General features: G+C 65.8%; 4 protein-coding genes across 4 annotated transcripts in view; all 4 read right to left on the reverse strand.

Annotated features, from left to right (window-relative positions):
- Window positions 1-2,018: 2,018 nt before the first annotated feature.
- Window positions 2,019-7,157, reverse strand: RAPGEFL1 (Rap guanine nucleotide exchange factor like 1; the record flags this gene model as incomplete). The annotated part of the gene is given in 16 exon segments (XM_079546964.1): window positions 2,019-2,143; window positions 2,489-2,543; window positions 2,676-2,740; window positions 2,817-2,904; window positions 3,123-3,173; window positions 3,257-3,347; window positions 3,418-3,596; window positions 3,692-3,814; window positions 3,900-3,997; window positions 4,086-4,253; window positions 4,363-4,475; window positions 4,970-5,067; window positions 5,145-5,295; window positions 5,612-5,690; window positions 6,781-6,811; window positions 6,813-7,157. Coding segments are annotated over 16 exon segments (1,860 nt in total).
- A 1,878-nt stretch (window positions 7,158-9,035) lies between these two features.
- Window positions 9,036-17,651, reverse strand: CASC3 (CASC3 exon junction complex subunit; the record flags this gene model as incomplete). Its single annotated transcript, XM_079546963.1, is given in 14 exon segments — window positions 9,036-9,077; window positions 9,820-9,942; window positions 10,604-10,818; window positions 11,450-11,548; window positions 12,046-12,160; window positions 12,350-12,414; window positions 13,630-13,771; window positions 13,774-14,305; window positions 14,469-14,645; window positions 14,964-15,115; window positions 15,202-15,360; window positions 16,801-16,838; window positions 17,174-17,201; window positions 17,409-17,651. Coding segments are annotated over 14 exon segments (2,130 nt in total).
- A 1,187-nt stretch (window positions 17,652-18,838) lies between these two features.
- MSL1 (MSL complex subunit 1) lies at window positions 18,839-23,416 on the reverse strand (the record flags this gene model as incomplete). Its single annotated transcript, XM_079546965.1, is given in 9 exon segments — window positions 18,839-18,929; window positions 19,012-19,084; window positions 19,155-19,279; window positions 19,382-19,449; window positions 19,603-19,675; window positions 19,677-19,719; window positions 20,418-20,800; window positions 21,134-21,357; window positions 23,306-23,416. Coding segments are annotated over 8 exon segments (1,059 nt in total). The 5' UTR covers window positions 21,337-21,357; window positions 23,306-23,416.
- A 1,156-nt stretch (window positions 23,417-24,572) lies between these two features.
- The window catches only part of THRA (thyroid hormone receptor alpha), a gene marked incomplete at both ends in the record, with an annotated part of 5,486 nt that continues 5,339 nt past the window's right edge, over window positions 24,573-24,719 (reverse strand). The window contains one exon of the mRNA XM_079547184.1: window positions 24,573-24,712. Within this exon, the coding sequence (XP_079403310.1) occupies window positions 24,573-24,712 (140 nt within the window). The remainder of the gene's footprint in view (window positions 24,713-24,719) is intronic.

The raw sequence follows: 24,719 nt of genomic DNA on the forward strand, positions 1-24,719 counted from the left end.
AGGGACGGAGCCAAGCCCGCCCTCACCCCGCTCAGCACAAAGAGGGGTCTGTGCCGGCAGCCATGGGAAAGCAGGCTGTGTGCTCACATTCCTATGGGGCCAGGGGACTCTGGTGCCAGGAGGCAGCCCCCTCCCACAGCCTCTGTGCTCGGGCAAGGTGCAAGGAGGCAGCTGCACCCAGAGGCTCCCAGGTGGAGCAGCAGTGCTATAGCATCTCAGGGACGGAAGGTGCTCAGCAAACACGAACCAGCCCAGCAGCCGAGCTGTGGAAGCAGCACGTGATGCTGCAGTGTGCCCTGCAGAGCACAGCCCAGCCAGGCAGACAGACCGGCCGGATCGGATCCTTCACGGCCGACAGCAGCAGGGCAGCAACACCCACAACAGAGCGCAGGGCAGGCCAGGGCAGCACAGCCCAGCAAAGCCAACTCTGCCAAAGGTAAAGCGGGGCCGCTTTGGGACAGTGGCACCTCTCCAAGCACGCCTGCAAGGGGCACCGGCTCCACTGCAGCTCATGGAAATGACTGGCACGCAAAACCTCTGCCCGCAGCCGGTCCGGGGATGCCACCACATCGGCTCTGCGCCGGTCCCGGCGTGCCTGGGAACCGCGGCGGGGCGGCAAGGAGCCGGTCAGCTTCAGCTGCGGGGCGGGAGGCGGCTCGCACGTCCCCCGTGAGCAACCGGCGGGATCCACACGTTTGGGGTAACCGGGCGGGGCGCAAGAGGACACGGCATTCATCAGAGCGGGTCAACGGCGACGAGAGATCCGGGAGGGAGAGCGCAGGGACGCGCCGGGCAGCAGCGGAGCTCCGCGCACAGCGGCCTTCCCGGCACCCAGCAATGCGCGGCGATGGGCCGCCCGGTGCCGGCCGTCAGCCCACGGGGTCAACCCGGGACAGCGCCGGGCCCTGTCCGTCCGTCCGTCCGTCCGGGGGTCGGCGGGACAGAAGCGGCACCGGCAGCACGTTGGCAGGGCGGCTCCGGCCGCCTCCACCCGCGGCATAGCTGTGCTCCGCTCCCGGCCGGCAGCCCGGCGCACACGGAGGCCCCGCACCGGGACGCTGCGAGGACGGCACAGCCTCCGCGTAGGCCGCTCCCCGGACAGCCCCCACCAGGCCCCGAGGCAGCACCCCGACCCGGCGCTCCGTTCCCAACAAGGCCCGGTACCGCAGACGCCCGGCACAGCCCCCCCCCGGTCCCCGCAGCCCCGGCCCCGCTCCTCACCGCCGCCCGCGGCCTCCGCCCGCCGCACCCGGAAACGCGGCCCAGCGGCGCCCTCCGCCTCCGGCCGCCCCGTAACAAAATGGCGCCCGCCGCTCCCCGACTGCGCCTGCGCGCCCGTGCTGCGGAAGTGGGCGGAGCCGAGCGCCACGTTGGAGGGGCCGGGCGGACATGTTGGGAAGGGCGCCGTGCCTCGGGGCCTCCGAAATGCCGGGATATTCTGGCGGTCGTCGGGGCGTCCTGGGACGGATGAGAGCGAGAAGCAGCCGAAGAGAATGCGTTCTGCGCTAAGAGCCGCCGCACAGAACCCTCAGACCGCAGCCCAACGCCTGCTCCTGTTATCCGCCATCTTGGGAAGGTCGCCCGGAGCTATTCCGGTGGCCATTTTGAGGCGATCACGTGGCTCGTTACGGCCGCCATGTTGGGGAGGTCACAGCGCCCCGCTGCGGCCATCTTAGGAAGCTCGCTGTTCGCTACTGCGTCATCCGTGACGTCACCACCAGCAACGTGACGTCACGCACGCACATCACGACGTCACCCCGCGCGCCGGACGCGTGCTCGGGACTGCTATTATTGGCGCTCAGGCTCTTTTTTTCTTTTTTTTTTTTAATCCTTTTTTTCCTCCTTTTTCTTAAAAAATAAATTTACAATTAAAGACGCATTTGGTACAAAATATACACATTCTGGGGCCCAGGGCCCAGGCAGAAGCGGGGGACACATACAAAAATAGAGGGGGCCCGCGAGGGGTGGGGAGGCCCCAGGGTCCCCCGGGCAAAGTGCAGAGTGCGGGCGGGCGCCGCTCACTGCCCGCCGGGCTCCAGCTTGTAGGACAGCTCGAAGAGCAGGTTCTGGTTGTCGATCACCTGCAGCTGCCGCACGTAGGCCTTGGTCTGCAGCTGGCTGGGGGACGGCTCCAGCTCCAGGCCTGGGGGGCGAGGGAGGAGAGGATGGCGTGGGGCTGTGTGCCCCCCAACCCCACAGGAGGGGAGCCTGGCCGCATCCCATGGCCTCATCCCGTGTCCTGGATCCCTGTCCCTGAACCCCGTGGCCCCAGCTCCACCTGGATCCCCGTCTTGGATCTCACCCCCGCATCCACATCTCCATCCCCATCCTGGAGGATCCTGTAACCCACTCCCAGCCCATCTTGCCATGCTGGATCCCCATCCTGCATTCCTATCCCAGCCCGGATCTCGCATCCCCATCCCGCAGCCCCATCCCACAGCCTCCCCGCCCCAGCAGATGTAGGGCCAGGATCTGTGCCCCCACTCACACAGCGGGCGGCTCCGGTACTTGCGGATGGTCCTCACCTTCTCGGCGATGCAGTGCTGGAACACACAGCAGCCCCGTCAGCTCCCCCAGAACCCTGCAACCCCCCCCCCATTCACCCTTGGGATGTTTCTGTGGACCCCCCAGGGCCCCCGGATCCCCACTGTGCCCCCCCCGGGCATAGCACCCACCAGCTTCTCCACGTTGACCAGCCCATCCAGGAGGGTTTTGCTGCCTTCGTGCAGGAAGGTCAGATCTGAGAGAGACAAGGAAGTGAGGGCTGACCCCATGGGAAGCAGCAGGACCCCCCCCAGAACGTCCCCCCACCGCACCTTTGAGGATGAGCGGAATGAAGGGGATGAGGGGGGGCTTCATCTTGGCCAGCACCTCCCGGTAGGTCTTGTGGTTCCTGCAGGGGTCCTGGGGAGGGCGATGGGGGGGTCAGGGGCGTGGGCAGCTCCCCCCACACAGGGTGCACCAACCAGCCATCCACAGAGAGCAGACAGCCCCAGGAACACCCCCACCCGCTGCTTCCAGAGCATCCACGGAGCTCCCTGATGCTACAAGCATCCCCCCACACACCCCCATTACAAGCAGACCCCCCCACAGAAGCCCCAGACCCCCGCGCTGCCCCTCACCGTCAGGTTCTCAAATTTCCGAAACAAATTCTTGAATTTCCCTGGGAGCTTCTGCAAGACAACACCCCATGGGGGGCTGTGAGCAGCTTGGGGGGCCGGGGGGCCGGAGTGGGGGGTCCCGCACAGCCCCTCACCTCCCAGGTGAGCCGAAGGCGGCTGATGGCGGCGTTGTTGAGCCCGATGACGATGGCGTAGAAAGAGAGCATGTCCTGGTTCTGCTTACATCTGAAGGCGGTGGGTGAGCCCCAGCAGCCCCCTCCCCGCGGCCCCCCGCCGCCCCCAGCTCTGCACTCACATGGCAGCGATCTTGATGAGTTTCTTGAGCAGATGCGCCCGCCGGCCCAGCGACTCGCAGAGCAGCAGCTCCGTGCCCACCCAGTGCTGCACCTCACTGCACCGCTGCAGCAGCAGCTCCAGGTTGGCCGTCTCGCGCCGCCCGCGCTCCCCATGGAAGACGTAATCCACAAACTCCAGCTGCGGGGGGAGGTTGCGGTGTTGGGGGGTGGGGGGGGGCGCCGCAGGGACCCCCATTGGGGCAGCCCTGAGGGAGGCACCCGCGTCCCCCCAACCTCGTGGATGCAGCGGAAAAGCTCCCAGTGGAAGGCGGTGAGGTGGTTGGCGATGTCCTCGGGCTCCACGCGGTGGATCTCGCTGTCCCCGGGAACCACCTGGATCTCCTCTGGGAGCGGCACCTGCAATGGGGCGCGGGGGGGTCCGGGGTGGCTGCAGGATGCGGAGGGGTCTCACTGCGGCCCCACCGACCCCCCCGGCGCTCACCAGCGACTCGAAGGTATCGCGGGTGCAGGCGAAGAGGTGGCTGTTGATGCCCAGCGTGGTGAAGACGCACTCCTCGCTGGGCTGCAGCACGGCTTTCTCTGCAGGCAGAGCGCAGTGGGGGAGGGGGGTCAGCGCTCACCCCACACCCCGTGCCTTCCCCCTCCCCCCTCACGGCCCCATCACCACCTCCGGACGAGGCCACGGTGACGAGGATGAGCGCATCATCGCGGGCGCTCTGCTCCTCTGAGTACTGCAGCTTCTCGGTGACGGAGGTGAGGATGTCCTGCACTGAGGCCGAGAGGCGGCTGCGAATGGTGACGTACGAGTGGTCCGGCATGTAGACACGGCAGAAGACTGCGGACGGACAGACGGATACGTGGGGTAGCAGAGCGGGCCAGGACCCCCGGCGGGGCGGCGGGGTCACTGCGGTCGGGACCCCGGGGGTTTGGGGCACGGCGCTCACTCTCGTCGGAGCCACGGAAAGCCACGCGCGTCTGCAGGCAGGCATCGATGCGGCGGAAGTGGCGGAACAGCGGCTTCACCTGTTTGCTCGGGGGCGGGGTCTCGTCGGGGACCCTGCGGCACCGCGTGGTGTCAGCAAAGGGCACCGGGGGGAACGGAGCGGTGGGGGCCGCACACAGATCCCCTCCCCGCTCTGGTGGGGTATCACAGGGGCGGTCTGATGGGCCCCAGGTGCAGGGCATTCTCGAGGGTCGCAACCCCATGTGTCCCAGAGAAACCCCGTGGGGACCCCGCACGCCCCATAGAAACACCTTCCTCTACGCAGGGACCTCACTCCCTGGGGTACCCCTCCACCCCATAGGACTCCATGCACAAAAGAGGGACCCGCTCACAACCCCTGTGCTCCATCAGGACCCCAAGCACCCCATGGGGACCCCATGCACCCTATCAGGACTGCATGCACCACACAGGAGCCACCTGAAACCCTTCAGAACGCCCCGTGCACCCCCCCCCCCCCCAGGTACCCTCTGCACCCCATCAGGACTCCATGTACTGCACTCCCATCACCACATCGGAGACCCCTGGCACTCCATGGGGATCCCACTCACTTCAGCTCCACCGTCTCCACCAATTGGTGCAGTTTCAGGATCTCATCCTCCAGCTCGTGATACAGAGATGCGTCCTTCATGATGAGCAGGTACAGCTCCTGGGGGGCGAGAGGGGTTAGGGGCTGGCGGTGGATGGAGGGGGGGGGGGCCGCGGGAAGAGGGGGGCTGCACCCACCTTGATGACCTTCCCCGCGCTCTCCTCCTCCTGCAGCAGCCCCTTGTAGGTCTCGAGGAAGTGCAGCAGCACCGCCAGCACCGCTCGCTTGCGCCGCAGCCCGGACCCCTCCTCCCAGCGCTGGGGCGGCCCATCGCCCGCCAGCACGAAGGTGGCAGCGTTAAGGAGCAGCGGGGACACGGGGACCTCCTCACACCCGCGGGGGGGGAACCGCGATGCCCTCCTCACGGCCGCCCCAACGGGCGCCCTCGTGTCACCCCCGGCACAGCCGCTGCTCACGCTGATGTCACCGTCACACCCCACCCGTGTCCCCCTCCCGGTACCCCCACCCCTGTCTTCTTCCCCTCTTCCCCCCCCCCCCGTTGCCACCTTCAGGTCCTCCATCGCACCCTCGCACTCCCCCCGTGCATCTCTACGCCCCCCCTCCCGCAGCCCCCCGACGTCCCCCCCCAGCGCCCCGAGGATATTGCTGGTGCAGCTGCTGCAGGAAGAGCTCGGTGGGCAGGAACAGCGAATGCGTGAGCACGATGTCATCCAGCAGCGAATCTGAGGGGGGGTCGGGCGGGGGTTGGGCACGACACCTCCACCCCAAACCCCGCACCGGGCCCATCCCCGCGCCCCACGCGGAGCCCCGCGCTGACTCACAGCCGCTCCCGCTCCGCAGCGCCGTGGAGACACCGCGGAGCCGCACCGGGACGGTGACATCGGGGGACGCCGCAGCGGGGCCGTCCGGGCGGGCACTGAGGCACGGGGACGCGGTGCCGGGAGCGGTGCCACGGCCGCGACCTTTGGACGCGCAGTGCAGCTCCGCGTCCGACCCCGTCCCACGGACACAACCGCGGGGCAGCCCCTCCCCGCAACCCCCCCCGCACGGAGCTCCGAAAGCGGCACAACGCCCCCCGAGCACCGCCTGACCCGGACCCCGCACTGAGGCCGTGGGGGTGCGGGATTGTCCGGGCAGGTGCGCATCCCCAGCCCGCCGTGCAGCGCCTCCGGAGCGCTGTGTGGGGGCGGCGCCGGGATCCCCCCGCGGGTCTTCGCGTCCCCATTCCCCCCCCCAGCCGCCCCCCGAGCGCCGCCCCCTCCGTCCCTGCCTCGGTTTCCCCACGGCTCCGCAGCACCGTCCGGGTGCCCCGCAGGGACCACGCGCGGCTGAAGGGCCGCCATCCCCGCACCCCCCGCGCCGCCCCCCCCGCTCCCCACGCGCGTGTCGCTGCACGCAGAGCCAACGCTGCCAGTCCCGGCGCGCGCCCCCCCCCGAGGGCTCCGCGGTTTCGGTGCGCCCCACCCCGGCCCCCCCCCGGCCCCATCCCCGGAGCGCGGCCGTGGGGAGTTGGGGGGGGGGGGTTGGACTTGAAGGCAAACCTCCGCGGGGGGCTCCCACAGTGCGGAAGGGACGCGCACCCCCCCCCCCCCCCCTCCACCGCCTCGGGGTCAACGGGAGCGCCGAGAGAAGCGTTACACATTAACGGGAATCTGCGCGGTGCCACCGCTCTGCGGGTGCCCCCCCCGCACGCCCTCATCCCCGTTCCTCTACTCCCACGCTCCCCCCGCACCGCGGCACCGCGCATTGCAGCACCCGGCGGTGCCGCAGCATCCCCCCCCCCCCCCCCCGGCACTCCCCGTACCCCCATACCTGCTCGGCAGCCCCGGCCGTGCCCCCCCCCCCGCCGGCAGCCGTTCGAGGACGGCGCTCAGGAGGCGCTCGGGGGGCGCGGGCGCGGCGGGGGGGCAGCGGCAGCAGCAGCGCGGGGGGGGCGGCGGCGGCGGCTCCGGGCTGAGCGCGGCGCGGTCCCCCCCCGGGGACAGCTCCGACGGGGACAGCGCCGACGGGGACCGCGGCGGCGGCGGGGGGGGGGGGACCTCGGGGGGACGCAGCTCCAACCGTCGCCCTTCGCCCCCCGCCGGCCCCGGGGGCTCCTCCGGGGGGGCCGCGCTGTGGCGGCGCGGTGCGGGCAGCGGTGCGGGCAGGTGCGCGCCGGGCTTCTTCAGCAACTTCTCCAGCGGCTTCATGGCCGCGGAGCGCCTCGCGGGGCCATGGGCGGTGCGGGGCGGTGCGGGGCGGGGGGGCGGCTCCGCTCGCGCTCGGGCTCCGGAGAGAAGTGGGGGGGGCCCGGCGCCGCCGCCCCGCCCCGCCCGGCACCTGCCCGCCCCCGGCCCCGGGCGGAGCGTCGCGGTCACGCGTGGCCCTCCCCGCCCGCAGCGCCGCGCAGCTCCGCGCTCCGCCGTACGCCCACCGCGCGGCGCGCTCAGGCAGCGCGCATCCCACGCCGCCCCCCCCCGCCCCCCAAAACCGGCGTGGGAAAAGCCCGTGGGTACGAGGGGGAGGATGAGGGGGGGTTCCCGCTGCGGCTTTGTTCGCGGTTCGCCTCCATCCCTCGTTGCCTGGCAACTCCCGGCCGCGGGGGGGGGAGTCGGGGGGCGGTGGCAGAATGCAGCCGTGTCCCCGCGTGTCCCCTCCACGCGCGGCTCCGCGTTGCGCTCCTCTCGGACCCTCAGCGCGGGGTCGGGACGGGAAACCGAGGCACGGTTGGGGGGGGTCACGGGGAACGCGGCCCAAATCCGCGCTGCCCCAATTGCAGCTCGGGGACGGGGGCAGCGCTGGCGCGGAGCTGTTATAATTAATGCGCTGTTATTTCTCCTAACGAGCCGGGAGCTGCCGCGGCTCTGCCCGCCCGATGCGCCTCCATTTGCAGCCGTGGGGTGGGGGGGGAGCTTTGGGGGGGGCACAGCCCCCGGGCACCGCTCAGAGCGCCCACGGGTGGGAGGAAGGAGCGCACGGAGGCAGAGAACCCCACGATCCCACCTCCCTGCAGCACGGGGCTCACAGCCCCCCTCCCACCACTGCTGCCCCCAAAGCCGCCCCACGAGCACTTTGGGGGAGCGGGTGGAGCTGCGTGGCGCTTGGGTTCCCTCCTTGTGGCAACGGGCCGCGCTCCGTCCTCACCCCCACGCGCTGCCCCGGCCCGGGGGGGGGATTGGAGCCCCGCGGTCCCGCACCGCCCTCATCTCCGCATCGATCCAACGCTGCTTCCTCAGCGCTCGGTGCCACCGCGGCCGCGATGTTCGGAAACGCGACCCACACCGGCACCGAGACCCACCGGGCACGGCCAAAGCAGCGCCGACGGGAACCGAGCAGCACCCGAGCCGGGCGGCAGCGGAGCGGCAGCCCACGCGGGGCGCGCCGGGACTCGCCGGGCGCCGCCTCCAGCAGCACCGCGCCCGGTCGGGCCGGTTGTGCGGGCAGATGCGCGGTGCCCGTGAAGCTCCGTGCCTCCCAAGGGCCGGGCAGCAGGAAGCCCGCAGTGCACGGAGCGAGGGTGGAGGCTCCGCGAGCCCAAATCCGTGCACGGCATCCCGGGTTGGGAGCCTCCAGCTGCGGCCGGGGCTGCCCGGGGTGCAGCCGTGCCGGAAAAGCAGCAGAGAGGCTCTGCGCGAAGCTCAGCTGCTCTCACAGCCACAGGAATAGGCTCGCTAATTTAAAAAGAGAATTGAGGATGAGAACGGAGCAGGGCTGGGGGTCGCGCTGCGGCACGGCAGACACACGGAGTCCAAATACCCAAAAGAAACAAATCAGCTTTACTGAAGGAGCCGGTTCATTCCTTAAATAAAAACAGAGACCACAATCAAGCAGCTGAGTTGAACATCCTAGAAAGGGAGAAGGGGAGGCTCAGTAGAAGGGGGAAGTGGGTGAGACCTCGCGGCCACTGACCCCGGTGCCGCCTGCGGGTCAGGGGGGAGGGGAGGAGGGCCGGCAGCCGGGGGGCGGTCCGGGCACGGAGGCGACCGCCCCGAGCAAAGCGGAAGCCGACGGCATCCCGCATCGCAGCCGGACGCGGCCTCCTGGTGCAGAACCGCCGGGTCCGACGCTGGGGTTCCACGGCCGCATCCCTACGTGCCGCTCCTCTCCTTCACCTTCTCACCTTTGCTGTCCTGGGGGAGCAGAAAGGAGACGGAGGCTCAGCACCGCGCAGCGCTGCGCCCGCCGCCCCCCGCCCCGCCGCCCCCCCCCCCCCGCTCCAGGGCCGGCTCCCCGCAGGGACGCTCGGGCGGATCTCCAGCGGCTGCGCTTCCCGGCTGGGGGAGGCGCAGGGGAGCAGCGCTGCCCGGACCCGGGACGCAGCGGCACGGCGACACACGACAAAGGGAACCAGACACACACGTGGCACTCGGGCGCACACACAGAGAGCAGAGCTGCGCTGAGAAACCTGTCCCCAGAGCAGAGGAACGGCTCTCGGCTCCACGCAGCCTTGAAGGCTGCTGCCTGTGCCGGGTGCTGCCAGCATCCTGGCGCTGCTCTCCCACCGCAGGCACTGCCTCCTAAGCTCACTGCTGGCCTTATTCCCTCTGAAGCTTTTTTTTTTTTTCTACCCTGAGCAGAAAGAGAAAACGAGAGTCAAATTCCGACTTACTTTTTACGTGGGTTAGATTTAAAGTATTTAGAAACTCAAATTAACTGGAGCCCTGCTTACCACCTGCAACGAGAAGCTGAGGTTTGGGACATGTCAACAACGAGGCAATTTTAAAACGTCCTTGGAACAACACATTTTTTTTTTCGGGTGGGAGAGGGAGGCCGCAGCACCACACACACCTCAGGGGACAGCAGCAGGCAGACGGGCAGAAGGGACGGGGAAAGGGACGAGCAGAGGGAGGGACGAGGGACGAGGGACGGTACCTCGGGAGGCGGCGGCTTGATGGTGACGGGCTGCGACGTCCTCCGCGGCGGTGAGGGTTTGGGCTGCACTTGCTGCTGGACAGGGTTGTAGTACGTGACCCCCCCGAACACCTGGGACTGCGCCTGCTGCCGGAGAGCGGCACGCTCAGCACCGAGTGCCGCCTGCCGCCGCAGCACCGGCATCGCGGGGAGCAGACGGCAGCGGATCCGGGCCGCGCCCCCAGCCCCGTGCGGCGGCTCCGATCCGAGCAGCGAAGCTCGGGAAGCTGCGGGGCTCCGTCCTGCCGCTGCGTGTCAGCCGTGCGCCTCGCGCGGCCTCGGGGACCTCGGGCTGCCGCCGGGAGGGGCGGGCGCTGCTCCCCGCTCACACGGAGCCGGGCCAGGAACGGGAAAAGCCAGCCCTGCAAGCACTGCTCACAGCCAGGGCTGCCCGGGCAGTGCTGAGGAACGGCAGCAGGCAGCTCCCGGTGTGCACAGAGGGCATCCAAACAGTTCTCAGGATGCCTTTGGCTGAGCAGCTCCCAGCCTCCCGTGGGACGGCGCCCAGCTCGACGGGGGAAAATTCTAGCGTTGGATCCTCCAACACAGCCACGCCACACTCGAGACCCCAAATGCGAGTTAAGCAAAGCACAGAGGTGGCGGCGGTTCCTTCTGGTGCCCGCCCTCCAGCAGAGAAGCAAACGGCAGCAAACAGCCGCCGCTGGGGGCAGCCCCGCTGCTGCAGCCCCCTCCCAGGCTCAGGGCACCCGCGGCTCCGGCAGGAAGGAAAGGCAGCACGGCTCACCTGGGTGTTGGAATAGAGGTGCGGAGGGGGCGGCGGGGGCAGCGCTCCCGGGGGGTACGGGTAGCCAGGATTCCCAAAATTCATGACTCCAGGCGGGGAGAAGTAAGTCGGGGCGAGCAGCTGCTGCGGCGGGGGCTGCCCTGGGGGCATGGAGACCGGCGGGGGGTAGAGGCCAGGGTTTGCCATCGGGGCTGCTGGCTGGTGGGGATGTAAACCTGAAAGAGCGACAAGGAGGAGCTGAGCGCCACGTCCTGCTGGGGCAGAGCGCTGTGGGGCCGGGGCTGCTGTGGAGGCAGAGGGCAGCAGGCCGCGCCATCCGTGCTGCAGGCGGGAGAAGGGCAGAGGCTTCTCCTACAGCCTGCAGAGCTCAGCTCCTGCACTGGGGAAAGGAAAGGGGAAGCTCTGAGCAGAGCACACGGCCCCCCCGGCCTCGGCTCGGGAACCGGACGCGGCCCCAATCGGCACGTCCACTTCAGGAAACGGTTCTGCAGGCGACATGGAGAACAGCCCAATCCAACAGCTCTCATTTCTGCTTTTCTCTTCTGAGCTACGAGCGGCGGGGAACGAAGACCCAGCCTGGCACGGCAGCTGGCACAGCCCCACACCATGCTGCCGGGGAAGGGCCTGGCCAGGCTGCCTGCAGCACTGTGGCCGTGCAGCCAGAGGCTGCCAAGGCAGTGAGATGATCTCAGTCTGCACTGCATGCGAGAGCCAGGCACGGCTGTTTTTCCTCCCTGAAGACTGATACGAATTCAACCCTAATGCACGAGGGAAGCAGGTCTCCTCCATGCCACAGAAAAGGACAGAGGCTGTGCAAAGCCGGCCCGGCCGCCCCGTGCTCCTCACCTGGATGAGGGAGGTGCATTTCTGGCTGCACGATCATCCCCTGGGGCGGCAGCGGGGCCGGGTTCTCACTGTGGGTGTAGATTGGTCCCTGGAATTGTACTGCAACACAGAGCAGAGCGTAAGAAAACCCCCACCACGTTTTGTTCTACTGCAGCACCGCAGATCCCAGCCACCTACAGTTACTGCACTCGAATGCAGTGCTGCAAGCTCCACTCCTACCAGAACAGCACACAGCCCACCCAGCTCCAGATGCTGCGTGCTCCCACAGCAGAGCTTCCTATTCCCTTCACAATGCAGAACGCTCAGGGAATTTCTCCTCTCTCACTTTACACGCTGGAATAAATTCCAAACCCATCTCTGCGTTCAGCAGTCCTCCCTGCTGCTCTGATTTCTGGCCAGTTTCAACGTCTCACAAAAAAAGCAGCGCCTTTGGAGCCCCTGCCTGGGGCAGGAGAGCAACGCTGCACACCGAGATCAGCGCAGGGCGGCTCAGAGCAGCAGAGACAAAGCAGCGCTGCTCCTGACAAAGGGAAGGGGAACAAAGCCCAACTTCAGCCCCAGCGCCTGAGCACAGGGGACAGGAGGGGGTCACTCACGTGGGTCGTAGTAGTGCCCCTCCATGATGCTGATGTGCATGGGGGGGGCCGGCTCTGGCACCGGGGGTCTCTGCCGCTGCGAGGAGTAGCGCTTCGCTCGGCCGCCCTGCACTGCCTGCGGGAGACAAAGCAGCAGTCGGTGCCCAGCAGGGAGCCCCCACTGCCCCCCCAGCCTCTGTGGGTCACAGAGAACCAGGGCACACAGAAAGGGGAGGGCCGAGGTGCCCCAGCCACGCTCTGATTATTCCAGCCCACGGTCAAAGCAAGGCTCGGCTTCCCCGCTTCCGTAAGCGACGTGCTTTACCATTTCCTCCATCCTGTTGAACTGAGGGGGCGGCCCAGTTCCCACGTGCAGATGGTTGGGAATACCTGAGGAAGAAGCAAACTGGTTCTCATGGGTTGCATTTGTTCTCAGCCACCTCACTGTCACCAGTGCTGGGAGCTGCGCACCACCGCCAGGAGACCCCGCGCCGCCTCCCCTGTGAGAAGCTCCCAGCAACTCCAGCTCTCTGACTGCCATTCCAGACATCTCAGAGCAAACCAGAAGCTGTTGTGTCACTGCACGATCATCCACTCTGTTCAGTGCATTTTACATCTGCCTGAAAGAAATCCTCCGCTCGAAATCCAGGTTCTGGTCTCAGCCCTGCTCCTGGGTCCACATGGGACAGCGTAAGCATCACAGCCACCAGCAGCACCACCTCATCTCAGCTGTGAAGCAGCTTCCAAACTCTTGTTCTAGTGGCACGTTTACAGCCTGCCCACTCTGGTCTACGATCAAGGCAAGGCTCTGCTCACACCGCTGTGTGCAGGAAGATCTGCTTCCACAGACCCAACCCTCAAGAGCCTAGGACAGCAGCAGGTCACTTTCTTCTCCTTGCTCCAGTTTTGTTTCTCTTGGGAAGGATTCTGACTCTCCCCAGTAAAAACCTTAATTCTGCAAATTGATGATTACGTCTGCACGACCTCTGGAATGGCTGCCCCACAAGAATTCGGTCCTTTGCTCAGCCTGCCTGCCCACTTCCCAGCACAGATCGGCCTCCTGCAACCACACCGCTGGATTCGCAGCCAAGCTGCACCGCCAGAGAGCAGCTCAGAGCCTGCAGCATGCCTGTGTTGATGAAGGGAGGCCGGGTCCCTCCTGCCCCCAGCAGCACACCACAGGAGCCCAGTTACTCATCACCCTCACCCATAACCACACATAATGCTCTTTATCCTCTGAACTCCAGCTCTGAGCCTGGCTGTGACTCACACAGCTCCGCAAGTTCCTGCTGCCTGCTCCCCGCACAGCCCTTCCCCTTCACTGACCCTTCCCCCATTCTTAACAAATAGGGTAAGGAGAAGGAGTCTGCTCTGATGCCCATCTGAGCCTTAACCCAGCTCACCTACAACAGAACGTTTAATTTCCTCATTTTTAGGTTCTGTTTTGTCCCTTCCCGTCGTCCCACTGCATTTTCTCCACCTTGTGAGTCTCCACCACCCTCCACAGCTGGGACAGCATCACGCTGCTCAGCTCTGACCACCTACGTGGCTGCAGACCCCAGGCAGGGACAGCAGCACCCAAGCTGCCAGCTGGCACACACTCACCCCGCAGCTCCCGGGGCTGTAAGAACTGAGATTGCCCCGGGCTCCAGTTCTGCTCCGTCAGATTCATCTGAATCATCTCCTGCTCAAGTCCATCCAAGCTGGATTCCACTGGCGACTCCCAGTTGCTGCTCTTTGCCGGCGGGGGGACGCCTCAGCTTGGACGGGTTTTGGTGTCGCGGGAGCTTCCAGGGCAGGCACGTCATCCGCCAGCTTCCCCGCGTCCCCAGCTTTGACTCTGGTCCTCCTTGCCCGGGAATAAGACTTCTTTTCTATTGGTCTGTCTGGCGGCGGCTGCACGGCGTCGCTCTGGTTTTCCAGGGCGCCCTCCTCCTTGAGAGGGCTGCCGTGGACGTGCCCTGCTTCCACTTCTGGTGACTTCTCTCTCGGTGGGCTCTGCTCCACGCGCTTCGCTCGATAGCCGCTCTCCTGTTTGCTCTGCTCACCATTTCGGGACGGGTGCTGCACGCCGGCTTCTGAAGCTCGGTATCCTGGGCGGGTTTCCTTGTAGCCCCCCACCCTCAGGTAGTTCCTGGGAGGGGGCATCCTCCCCGTTCCCGCGGAGCTCCTGCTGGTGAAGGTTCGTGGGGCAGCAGAAGTGCCGTCTGAGCCCTGGTGCCGCGGGGGCTTGTTGGGCCGCTCGTTGGACCAGTTCGGGTCTCGCTGGGGGCTCCCAAACCTGAGGGATAACAGCAGTGCAAAGGACTGGAACCAAAAGCCGGGGCAGGGGAGCCTCTGGGACACGACTTCCAGGACTGAGCCCCCAGCCCCGCTTAGAGCCCGCTGCAGAGGGCTGAGGCCGCCCCCCGCGAGGAGCAGGCCGCGCTCTGCCCGCCGCTCACCTCGGTTTGCGCATCCTCCTCGGCCTGATGTCGTCAGGGTTGTGAGCGGAGCGGATGTCGTAGCCATACAGAGCAATCAGCTCCTGCCTGGTTTTGGGGGCCTGCTCGTCCTCCCGGAACTTGTCGTGCTCCCAGCGGCCTTCATCCTTCCACAGCTTCCGCTGCCGACCCTTCGGCCTGCGCACACGGGGAGGAACGGCAGGTTGTGAGGAAGCCAGGGACAGCGGCTCCAACCCGCAGCAAAGGCTTGGAGGGCAGAATGCTGGCGGGAGGCAGCGCCTCTCCTTCCTCCTGCTCGGCAGCTGCCCACTGGAAACAGGCTTTACTCGTGTTTACTGTGCCCAGTCCCTGCTTTTACAAAACTAAGAGCCGAGACGTCCCTGCAGAACACTGCCAGCAGGCAGCTGGGCCAGAGAACAGAACAGTTCTTTGCTGATTCTTCCCAGCACGTCACAAGCGCTGCAAGCATCACCGGGGCCGGGCGGTGCCACGTACCTGACCTCCTCCTCCTGCGTCTGCCCTCGGAGATCGTGCTCAAAGAAGAGCCCTTTGCGTGGGATGTAAGCCGGGTTCTTCCGATCCTCGTCGTCGTCCAGGTGCTTGGGAGCTTTTTTCCCAACTTTATTCTCAACAGGTTCGGTGCTCTCCTGTCAAAATCAGACAGCTCCTAACACTGCAGCAGTCCCGCTGCGAGAAGCTCCCGCAGAGCAGGGAGCACACAGATATCACCTACCTGCCCGTCCCCACTTTGCCTTTCACCGGTTACGGCACCTTTTGAGTCCAGTTTCTCATCCCCTTTCTCCGCCTTTGCTGCAGACTCACAGGAATCATTGCTATCCTGCTTCAGTTCCACTTTGGCACTTTCTTCCTCGCTGTAATCCTCTTCCTCTGCCTGAAAGAGCCCCGCTTTACTCACACACACACCTGGAGCAGCGGGTCTCCTGGTGATTTCCCAAAGTCCCCACACCTACAGGTCGGTTCCCATTCCGCTTTTGACAGCTCTGACCATTTCACAGCACAGGATTTGCTCCCAAAGTCCTCCCTACCCCTCTATCTTTACAGAAAAGACAAAGATTAAGCCCAAGGTCTCTCCCCAGCAGCTGCCACTGGTGACATCAGACCAAACAACCACAGCTGCCAGCACAGAGCTGGGAGCAGCTCCCCCTCACCACCCCCGAGTGCCACGTGTGCCTCCTGCAGCCCAGGACCCCATGGGAGCTCCATGATGGGGTGACAGCCACACTGCCAGGCCCTCGCTGTCCCTCTCTCCCACTGCAGCCCCTCATTCCCTGCAGTCCCCCAGCTGACTCACTCCAAGCTCTCTGCTCTCAGGAGCGTGACCTCGTTTCACCCTCCAGGAGCCTGCAAGCCTTGCTCAGCTTGGGATGGCCACTAAAAATAGCCCGGTGTGATTAACAAGAAGGCTGCTCTATTTTTCTCTTTCAACACAGCCTATTTGCACATCAACTGCTCCTTTTGTTTACGCCGGGGAAACCCAGACATGGCATTATTTTTAGGCTCAGGAACAGAGCCATCCTGGCACCCGGTGATGCAACACCGCCTGGTTGCGTCGCCCAGGGGAGCTGCCCCCTCCTTCCTGCCCAGGGCACGGCCTCTCCAGCACTGCACAGCCCCGGCAGCTTCCATTCCATCCGCCTCAGTTTGCGGTTTTCCTTTTAAACCAATGCCCACCTCAGGATCTCCACAAAGCCTGCCTCGGAACAGACTGCTTCTCCGAACGCCTCTGATCTCAGAACGCAGGGCAGTGTGTTGCCATGGGCTGCGGCAGAGGCTGCCCCTCCAGCACAGCCCTCAGCACACAGGGGAGGTTCTCCCAGCACACGCAGCGCAGAGCTGCCTGCATGCGGGCGTCTCACTGACCCAGTGCCACACACAGACATCAGGGATGCCCCTTGGGATGCTTCCAACCCAGCGCTAAGCTTTTAATTTCAACTAATTACAACGCAGCCGCCATCCTACACCCTTCTTCCACACCCTTCTTAGCCGTTCCGCTCCCACCACGCGATGTCTGAGGACTGAAACAGGACCACGTGCTTGTCCTGCATTCACCTTGCAGCAGCACCCGCCCTGCCCTGACAGAACCGTCGGGGGAGGAGGAACTGCACCTGGAGAACCCGTTTTCCCCTCACACCAATGGCTGCAGCGCAGCACAGCTCTGTAACACGCACACAGCGCACGAGCTGCAGCCTGGAGACAGACACAGCTGCTGCAGATGAGAATGAAGGGCACAAACCAGTGTTGTGCTAAAACTACACGAGGTGAATTCACCCCACACAGCCCTTCCACCACCAGGACACGCAGTCTGACTTACCTCCGAGTCCTCTGCGCTTTCATAATCTGACAGCACAGCTGCAGGGGAGAAAAAGGAGGCATTGTCAGGGCAGGAAGAGCAGCACAGCTCCCTGTGATCGCAGCACCGGGTCCTGGGCCATCACCAGCAAATACACCACATGGCCACGTAGCGTGGTATCACAGCAGCACAAAGAGCCCTTGAGGAGGAGCACCACTCTACGTGGGGGGACCCAGGTGGGCCTGGGGAGGGCTGACCAGCACCCCCTGCACCCCCATTTGCAGTATTATGGCCGATGCTCAGGACTGCAGCCGCAGCACTGCAGGAAGCAGCGCCTTCCCCGTTTCCCTTTGCACACACCGTGAGCACACGCAGCGACACAGCCGTTACTCACCATCGCCTTCGATGCCGTCCTCGCTTTCCTAAAGAGGAAAAAAAAGGCGCTTTAGCAGAAGGGAGTGAAGGGCAGCATCCGGCCCAGGAGCTCAGCTCAACCGAGCCCCGCGAGCAGGGAGCCGCGAGGATCGGGCAGCGCCGGGCGCAGCGGAGCGGTGACACCGTGAGAGCCGCGCGGCACCACCGGGAGGCACGAGAGACGCGGACCGCCGCCCCCCCCCCGCCCCACTCACACACTCGGATTGCGGAGCGCTTTTGGCCGCCCCTCCCCCGGCGGCGCTTTCGGCCCCGCGGCCCCGCGCTCCCGCGCTCAGAGCTCCGGCGGCGCCTCGCGGAGGGCGGTGCGAAGGCCGCGGCGAAGCGGAGCCGGAGCGGGAGCGGGCGGGGCTGGCGGCGGAGTCGCCGCTGTCGGAGGCGGCCGAGTCCGAGTCGTCCTCGCTGTCCTGCGAGGCGCGCTGCCGCCGCCGGTCCGCCATCTTGGGGCAACCGCAGGGGCGGGCGGCGCCGCGGGGCACCGCGGGAACGGACTACGGCTCCCGGCGGCCCTCGCGCGCTGTGACGTCACGCGGCGCGCCCTCCGCGCCCTCCCATCGATCCCCGCGGTTGTTCCCGCTCCCCGGCAGGGGGCGGGCGCGCGCCGAGGGCACGGCCCGGAGGCGGAAGTGACGTCACGCGCGAGACGGCGCAGAGGCCGGAGGTCACGGGGGGGGGAAGGAAGGCAGCGACACGCAGCCGTTGTTTTTCCGCTTTTATTGAAAAAAAAAAAACAAAAAAAAAAAGGAAAAAAAAAAAACAAAACAACCCAAAACAGAACAAACAAACAAACAAAATGTCTGCATTGAGTCAGCACCGGGGGTATTTACACAGCGACCCAGGCACACGGGGCGGGCTCCGGGCCGGGCCCAGGCCGCACGCGCACGGCAGGGCGGGGCGATTCGTTTAATTGACGTTTGTTCCCCATTTCCTGCCGCTCAGCCGCGGGGAGCGGCGAGCAGCGCCCTCCAGCACTGCGCCCGTAGGAACGGCCTGGCACAGAACGGGGCTCCTTCTGGCACAGTGTGAGGGGGGTCGGGTCGCTGCCACGCTGCCGCCCTCAGAAGGCTTAAATTAAAAAAGAACCAACGTTGTGCGTTGAGGATTTCTATTTCACACACGAGGAAAAAAAAAAAAAAAAAAAAAAAAAAAAAAGGAAAAAAAAAAGAAAAAAAAGTTTGTTTTCGTTTCCTTTTAAAACTCTCCTCCCACCACGTTACAGCCACTCAACGGGAACAACACAAAGGCGGTGGCTGACGGAAGCTTCAGCCTCGGGCAGCTGCTCAGCGCTGTTTCCTGACCCAACACCAGAGCAGGGCCAGCGCCGCCACAGCCCTTCCCCAGGGAGCACAGGCAGGGCCCGGTCCATGCCTGCCACAGACACCGAGACCCGCTGGGACCCACAGGAGGCTCCCACCCCACTGCTGCACGCAGGGCTGTCGAGGAGGGAGGAACACAAATGGGAGACAAACCCCGGCTCAAAGCACAGGCGGCGGGGACGAGTCTGAAACGTGTTGAAAAGAAAACGAGAGAACAAAACCAGGGCATGGAGGGAACAAAACCATCCCTGAACATGAACAAAGAGGGCAAGGACTCAGCAACGTACAGAGCTCCCGGCTCCGCTGCGCTGCTACTTCCTGCAGGTCCGGTGGGGGGTCTGCTTCTTCTGCACCTCCAGCCGGCAGCGGCTGCGCTCATCCAGCCAGGGCAGCTCGAAGTTCCTGCAAGCAGAACCAGCACTCAGCACCCCACAGCGCCATCCCCATCCGCGACGCCCCATCTCCAGTGCCCCTTTGTACTCACTGTGGGGTCAGTTTGGGTAAGGGGCGGCCAAAGGCAACGACAGGCAGGTAGGGGGTGATCAGCAAGCTTTCCACTGTGGGAGAGAAACGGCGTCACAGAGCGGCAGAGGGCGGTCAGCCCTCCCTGCACTGCCAGGCACTCACCATCATCCGGCTCAGGGAAAAATGAGGTAACTTCAGGCTCCGACTCCTGAATTCCTTTCCTTTTATACATTCTGAGCTGCAGTCGCTGTAAAATTCTTTGTTCCCTGATCCTTTGGATGTCCCATCTGGAAAACAGCGACCCGCAGGCAGTGAGGAGCTGCAGCTGGGTGCCAGCAGCCATGCAGGCCAGCGGGGGGCTACGCTTGCAGCACTGCATTTATTCCTACCTTTTCCTTCGTTTTTCATCCAACTCCAGTTTTGCATGCCGTTTGGAAAACACGCTGTCATCGAGGTTCTGCATAAAGAGAAAGGGAGATGGGTGCTCCCCCCAGCACTGATTTGTCCCCCTCACCCGCTGCAGGTGCCTTCAATCATCGGTTCTGATGGTGACAAGAAGGCTGCTGCAACCTCAGCCACACACACAGGGCCAGCCGTGACTCGCACGTACCTCCAGGATGTCTGAGGGGTTGGGGTCTCGCAGGGGCTCCACAACATGGTCCCTCCAAGATGGAACTGCAAGGGGAAGGTTCAGATGTTAACCCAGCACAGAGGCACTGCAAGCTCACTCTACGCCACCAGTCCCAAGCTCCAGGAGGCTCCAGCCAGGCTGCTCTGGATTGGCAGCACGGGGAGGGCTGGAAGCTGCCCTGCCTCTCGCAGCAGACCTGAGGCACTGGGATGGAATGCAGAGGCCTCCTCCTCACTCACAACATTTTGCTATCCAGCCTTTGCAGGCAGCTGGCAATGCAGCAAACCTGGCAGCTCCCCGTTCCCATTGTGTGCTGGGCACCTCACAGAGCTCAGGGCTTTTCCTTCCCCAAGTCAGGCTGCACTGTGGGGCTAGGAGGAAAACACCCAGAACAGGGCCCAGCAGGAGGCAGGGATTCTGCCCAGGCGCTCTGGCGAGGAACAAACACATCACACTGCACTGCACCACCCCAGAAACACATTTCCCAACCACAGGCAGGAAGTTGCTTCACATTTTGCTCAAACAGGCACACAGGCTGTGCTGGAAACCAGGCTGGTTTGACACGTGCAGAGCGGGACCCAGAGCCCCCTGCCCTGCTGCCCAGCACAGGCAGCACGAGCCAGAGAGGGCCTGGAGCACTCAGGCAGCGCAGACAATCTGCTCGAAATCTCCACTGCATCCGGGACGCTGCTCTGTGCCAGCTCTGGAGAAGGGCACAGGGCTCCCAAGGCAGGCAACGCTCCACCAGCTGCCAGCCCTGCCTGCACACCTTCTGCAGGCTCTCCATCGCTTACTTGCTACAGTCTCCTCCTTCTTTGGGGAGGGCTCTCGTAACGGCAACGGTGATGGGGGGGGCTGATGCCAGCGACACAAGTACATTTCCGTGGTGGAAAGGTAGGGCAGATCGTCTATCTCGCTGAAGAAGCCCTTTTCCTTGGGGTGGCTGCTGGGGCCCTTCAGTGGGGCGGAGGGTCTGAGCGGGGTCTCCAGCAGCGACCTGTTTTTTTCTGGAGTCTCTTGGCTCCGCAGTTCTCGTTTGCAAACAGTTTCAGACAAAGAACCACTCGACTCCTCTTTCACCGGAGAGTGCTTCAGAGTTTTACCCTTCACCTTTGAGAACTCAGACACCAATTTCTTAACGGGCGTTTTCCTCTCTGCGCTCCCAAACGCCGGCTTCCTGCAAGAGAGAGGAATGCTGAGCTGCAGCACCCAGAGCTGCCAGCCCTGCACGCCGCTGCTCCACTGACAGCTTCAAGACTTTTCCCTCCCAGGTGCATCACCGCCGCTTTTTAAGAGCACTTGCACACGCAGGAGAGGCGTGTGGGCGCCAGGCACCACAAACACACATCTCTGGGGTTTTAATCAAAAGCAGGACCGCAAACAGAACGGGAAAACACGATGAGACCGAGCCTGGCTGGAGCAGAGGCAGGAGAAAGGGAAACCCACAGCCAGCTGGCTGAGCCCCACACTTCCCCACACACCCCACCTGCGGCCCCGCAGCACTCTCTACCTTTTATGCCCCTTCCCATTCCGGCCGTAGGGGAAGTGCTTGGGCTGCAGGGTTTGCGAGGGCTCCAGCAGTTCCTGCGGGCATTCCAGCGGCAGTTTCTCACACGCCTCTGCTTCGGCCTTCTCATCCACCTCGAAGCCCTGGAAAATCCTGTGTTTTTCTCTCTCGGTGTCCTTCTTCACCAGCTGCACTCTTCTTTCCATGCGCTCAATGCGCGCAAGGAGCTGGAACACAGAAACAGCACGGCTCAGACGCATGCTGATGGGCGAGCAGGGGAATACCTCCAGTGAGAGCCACCCTGCAGCACCCACAGCGTGCCTGCAGAAGGGCTCAGCCATCGCAGGACATGGAGGACCACAGTCAGTGCCTTCCTATTTCCTGACCATAGCAAACTGTGCCTGTCCTGGCTTTTACCTTACAACTCGGGCAATGGAGAGCTTCCAAGGCACAGGAGGAGCCCCTAGGTGGCACCCGACCCCTGGTGCTGCGCCCGCACCCCAAGGTCAGCAGGATGTGGGACGCTGCAGGTTTTGCTACGTGCAGTGAGTGCCATCATTAACTCATGCTCGCTCTCCTGAGCTGGAGAGGGGAGGCTGAGAGCAGAGACTGCGCCCAGTCACGGCAGGGCGATGATGTCTGCGTGCTGCAGGCAACGCAGCCCCGTAATGCTAATGATGGGGAAGCCGGGCACAGCAGGTGTGCAGATGCACGACCTGAGATGCCCCAGCAGCACAAGATGGCCCCTCGCTGCCCGGCTGCTTCTCGCCCAGCAGTGCTGCCCATCCCCACTGCAGCAGGGCATCGGCTCACAAACCTGGCACGTGACGAGCAGCGATGGCAGTCGCTCCAACTCTGCCGCATCCCCTCCGAGCGCTCTGAGGGCTCGAGGACGCAGCTCATAATTAGATGCGGTCTTTATTAGAAAGCTGCATTCACAGCCCTGCTGGGCGCAGAGGATCGGCAGCTCGGAGGGCTCTGCAGCGCAGGCAAACACCCCGGGACACCCTGAGATGTGTTTTGTTGCAGAGCCCCCCCCGGGGAAAGGGCTGCGGGGGGGTGGGGGGTGTTATTTTTAGGCTGCTGCAGACCATGCAGATGAGGGTTGGGACTGGGAGGGAAGCACAGAGCACCACAGAACAGGGACCGGGAGCCCGGCAGCCCCACGGCAAGCAGCAGCACATGGGTCAGTGGTAACACAGGGTGCCTCCTAAATGCACAGCCCTGCAAACACAGCCACCTCGGGGGGGCACCACATCTGTGGGGCAACGCACACGGGAAGCAATGCAGATAGAAAGGCATTCCCACCCGTGGGGGGCACGGCACCGGGGTGGGACGCACACACCGCGGTTGGTGCCGGCCCTGCAGCAGGGGGGGGCCATGCGGCAGCACCAGCCCGGCCTTCGCCGTGAGCTCTGTGCGGCTGCGGCAGCCGCGGGGGAGGAGGAGCAGAGCTCCGCAGCCCCCCCCCCACCCCGCGGCTGACGCGGCCCCTTTAAGTGAACCCCCGGGCGGCGGGGCCGGGAGGCGTCGCGGGCTCTTTAAGGCCCCCCTTCCTCCCCCCCCCCCCCCACGCTGCCATGGCGACGGGCGCGGCCCGTTAACCCCCGCCGTCCCGCCCCGCCCCCACCCTTTGTGCCCCCGCCGGTAACCCCGGGCTCTCACAACCCCCCCAGGCCCGGGGGCGAACCGACCCGCCTTTGTCTGGGGCGAGGGTGTTAAAGGGTGGGGGGCGGCAACCCCTCCAGGGGGGGGGAATCAACCCCATTGGGGGGGTGGGGGGGGGGAGAGATCCCAATGTGGGGGGGCATTAACCCCGTGTGCTGTAATGGGGGGGGGGGGAACCGGAGGAGGAGGAGATGCCCGGGGTTTTATCCGGGGGGAGGCACTGCACGGCCGGAGGAAACTGGGGGAGGGGAACCCCCGTAGTGGGGGGGGCACGAAGTCCCTGGGGGAGCGTTAACGCTTGGGGGTGGGGCATGAAGTACGGGGGGGGGGGGGGGGAGGTTTAACCCTCTGGGTGCCGTGGGGGGGAATTAACCCCTTGGGTGCCACATGGGGACGACTTACCTGGGGGGGGAGGAGGGGCAATAACCCGGGGGGTTTAACCCTTCGTGTGCCGCGGCAACCCCGCATCCCCCCCCCCCTCCCCCCCCCCCCAGCTCCCCGCCGTACCGTGTCGCGCTCGGCCTTGAGCTCCTCGATCTCCTTCTCCTTGGCCTGCAGCTGCTGCTGCTGCTGCTCGATGAGGTCCAGCTGCAGCAGCAGGATCTGCCGCAGACATGCCGCCTGCCCGGGGGAGCCGCCGCCGGCGCCCATCCCGCTCCTCCGCGCCGCGCTCCTCCACTTGGCCTCGGCGGGAGGCGGCGGCGGCGGCGGAGGGCCCGACTCGGCGCTCCCCGCTCCTGCGCTCTCCTTGGCGGCCGCGGGAGCCGCGCCGCGCCCGGGCAGCACCGCCTGGTACCGCGGCCGGCCGCTGGCATCCCCCGCGCCCGCCTGCTTGCCGCCGGCCAGCGGCACCGGCCCGGCCCAGCTCTCGGCCGGCGGCCCGGGAGCCCCCCCCGGCGCCCCGCCGCCTCCCGCCCGGCCCTTGTGTGCCCCCAGCGGCGGCTCCTTGGGCCTGCGGGGCGGCGGGCGGCCCTCCTCCTCCTCCCCCTCTTCCTCCTCCTCCTCCTCCTCCTCTTCCTCCCGCCGCTCCCCCGGGCCCCGCTCCCCCGCCGGTCCCGTCCTTTCGCCGCCGCCCGCCCGGAAGGCGGTGGTGGAGCGCATCCTCACGGCCCTCCGCCGCCGCCCCGCGCCGCCGCCGCCGCTCCGCTACCGCCCGCCGCCATGGCGCGGCTCCGCCGGCACAACGGCAGCGCGCGGCCGCGGGGGCCCGAGGGGAACCGGGGCCGCCCCGCGCTCATACCCCGCGGCGCGGGTCTGGCCCGGATCGCTCAGCGCCCTTCCTCGCGGCCCGACGGCGGTGCCCCCCCCGCACGGTGCCCCTCCGCCGCTCCTCGCGGCCCTTTCCTCGTGGTTCCCCCCGGGTTCTCCTCCCCTGACGGCGTCGACCCCCTCAGCCTCTCCCCGCAGTACCTCTCGGCTCTCCCCGCAGCCCCCCCCACCCCTCGCAGCGTATCCTCACGGCTCTGCCCCCCATCACACAACCCCCCCCCCCCCCCAGGGCCGGGCCGTTCTCAGTGCCGCCCCCCGGGTACCTTCAAACCGGGCGCGGGGCGCGTGCGCGGCGGTGCGGGGTGGGAGGTGGGAGAGGGGGGGGTCCCGCCCCGCCGCCCGCACTGCCCCGCACCGCCCCGACGCGGCCGCTAGGGGGCGCCCGAGTGCGGCGGCGCCGCCCGCACCGCACAGGGACCCCCCCCAACCCCCAACCCCCTCCGTTGCGGCCCCTCCGCCCGCACGCCGCCCCGCCGCCCGCACGGCGACTCCCGCAGCCTCCCGATTACACGGCTGTGCGTCGCACAAGCGTGCGCTGCGTGTGCCTGCGTGTGTGTATTGCGAGTGCATCCGTGTGCACAGCTCCGAGGGGACCGCAGCCCCCCGGACACGCGTGCAAACAGCTGCACGCACACGCTGACACACCTGCAGG

The sequence above is a fragment of the Tetrao urogallus genome, assembly GCF_951394365.1.
Source record: "Tetrao urogallus genome assembly, chromosome: 26".
Taxonomy (NCBI): Eukaryota; Metazoa; Chordata; class Aves; order Galliformes; family Phasianidae; genus Tetrao; species Tetrao urogallus.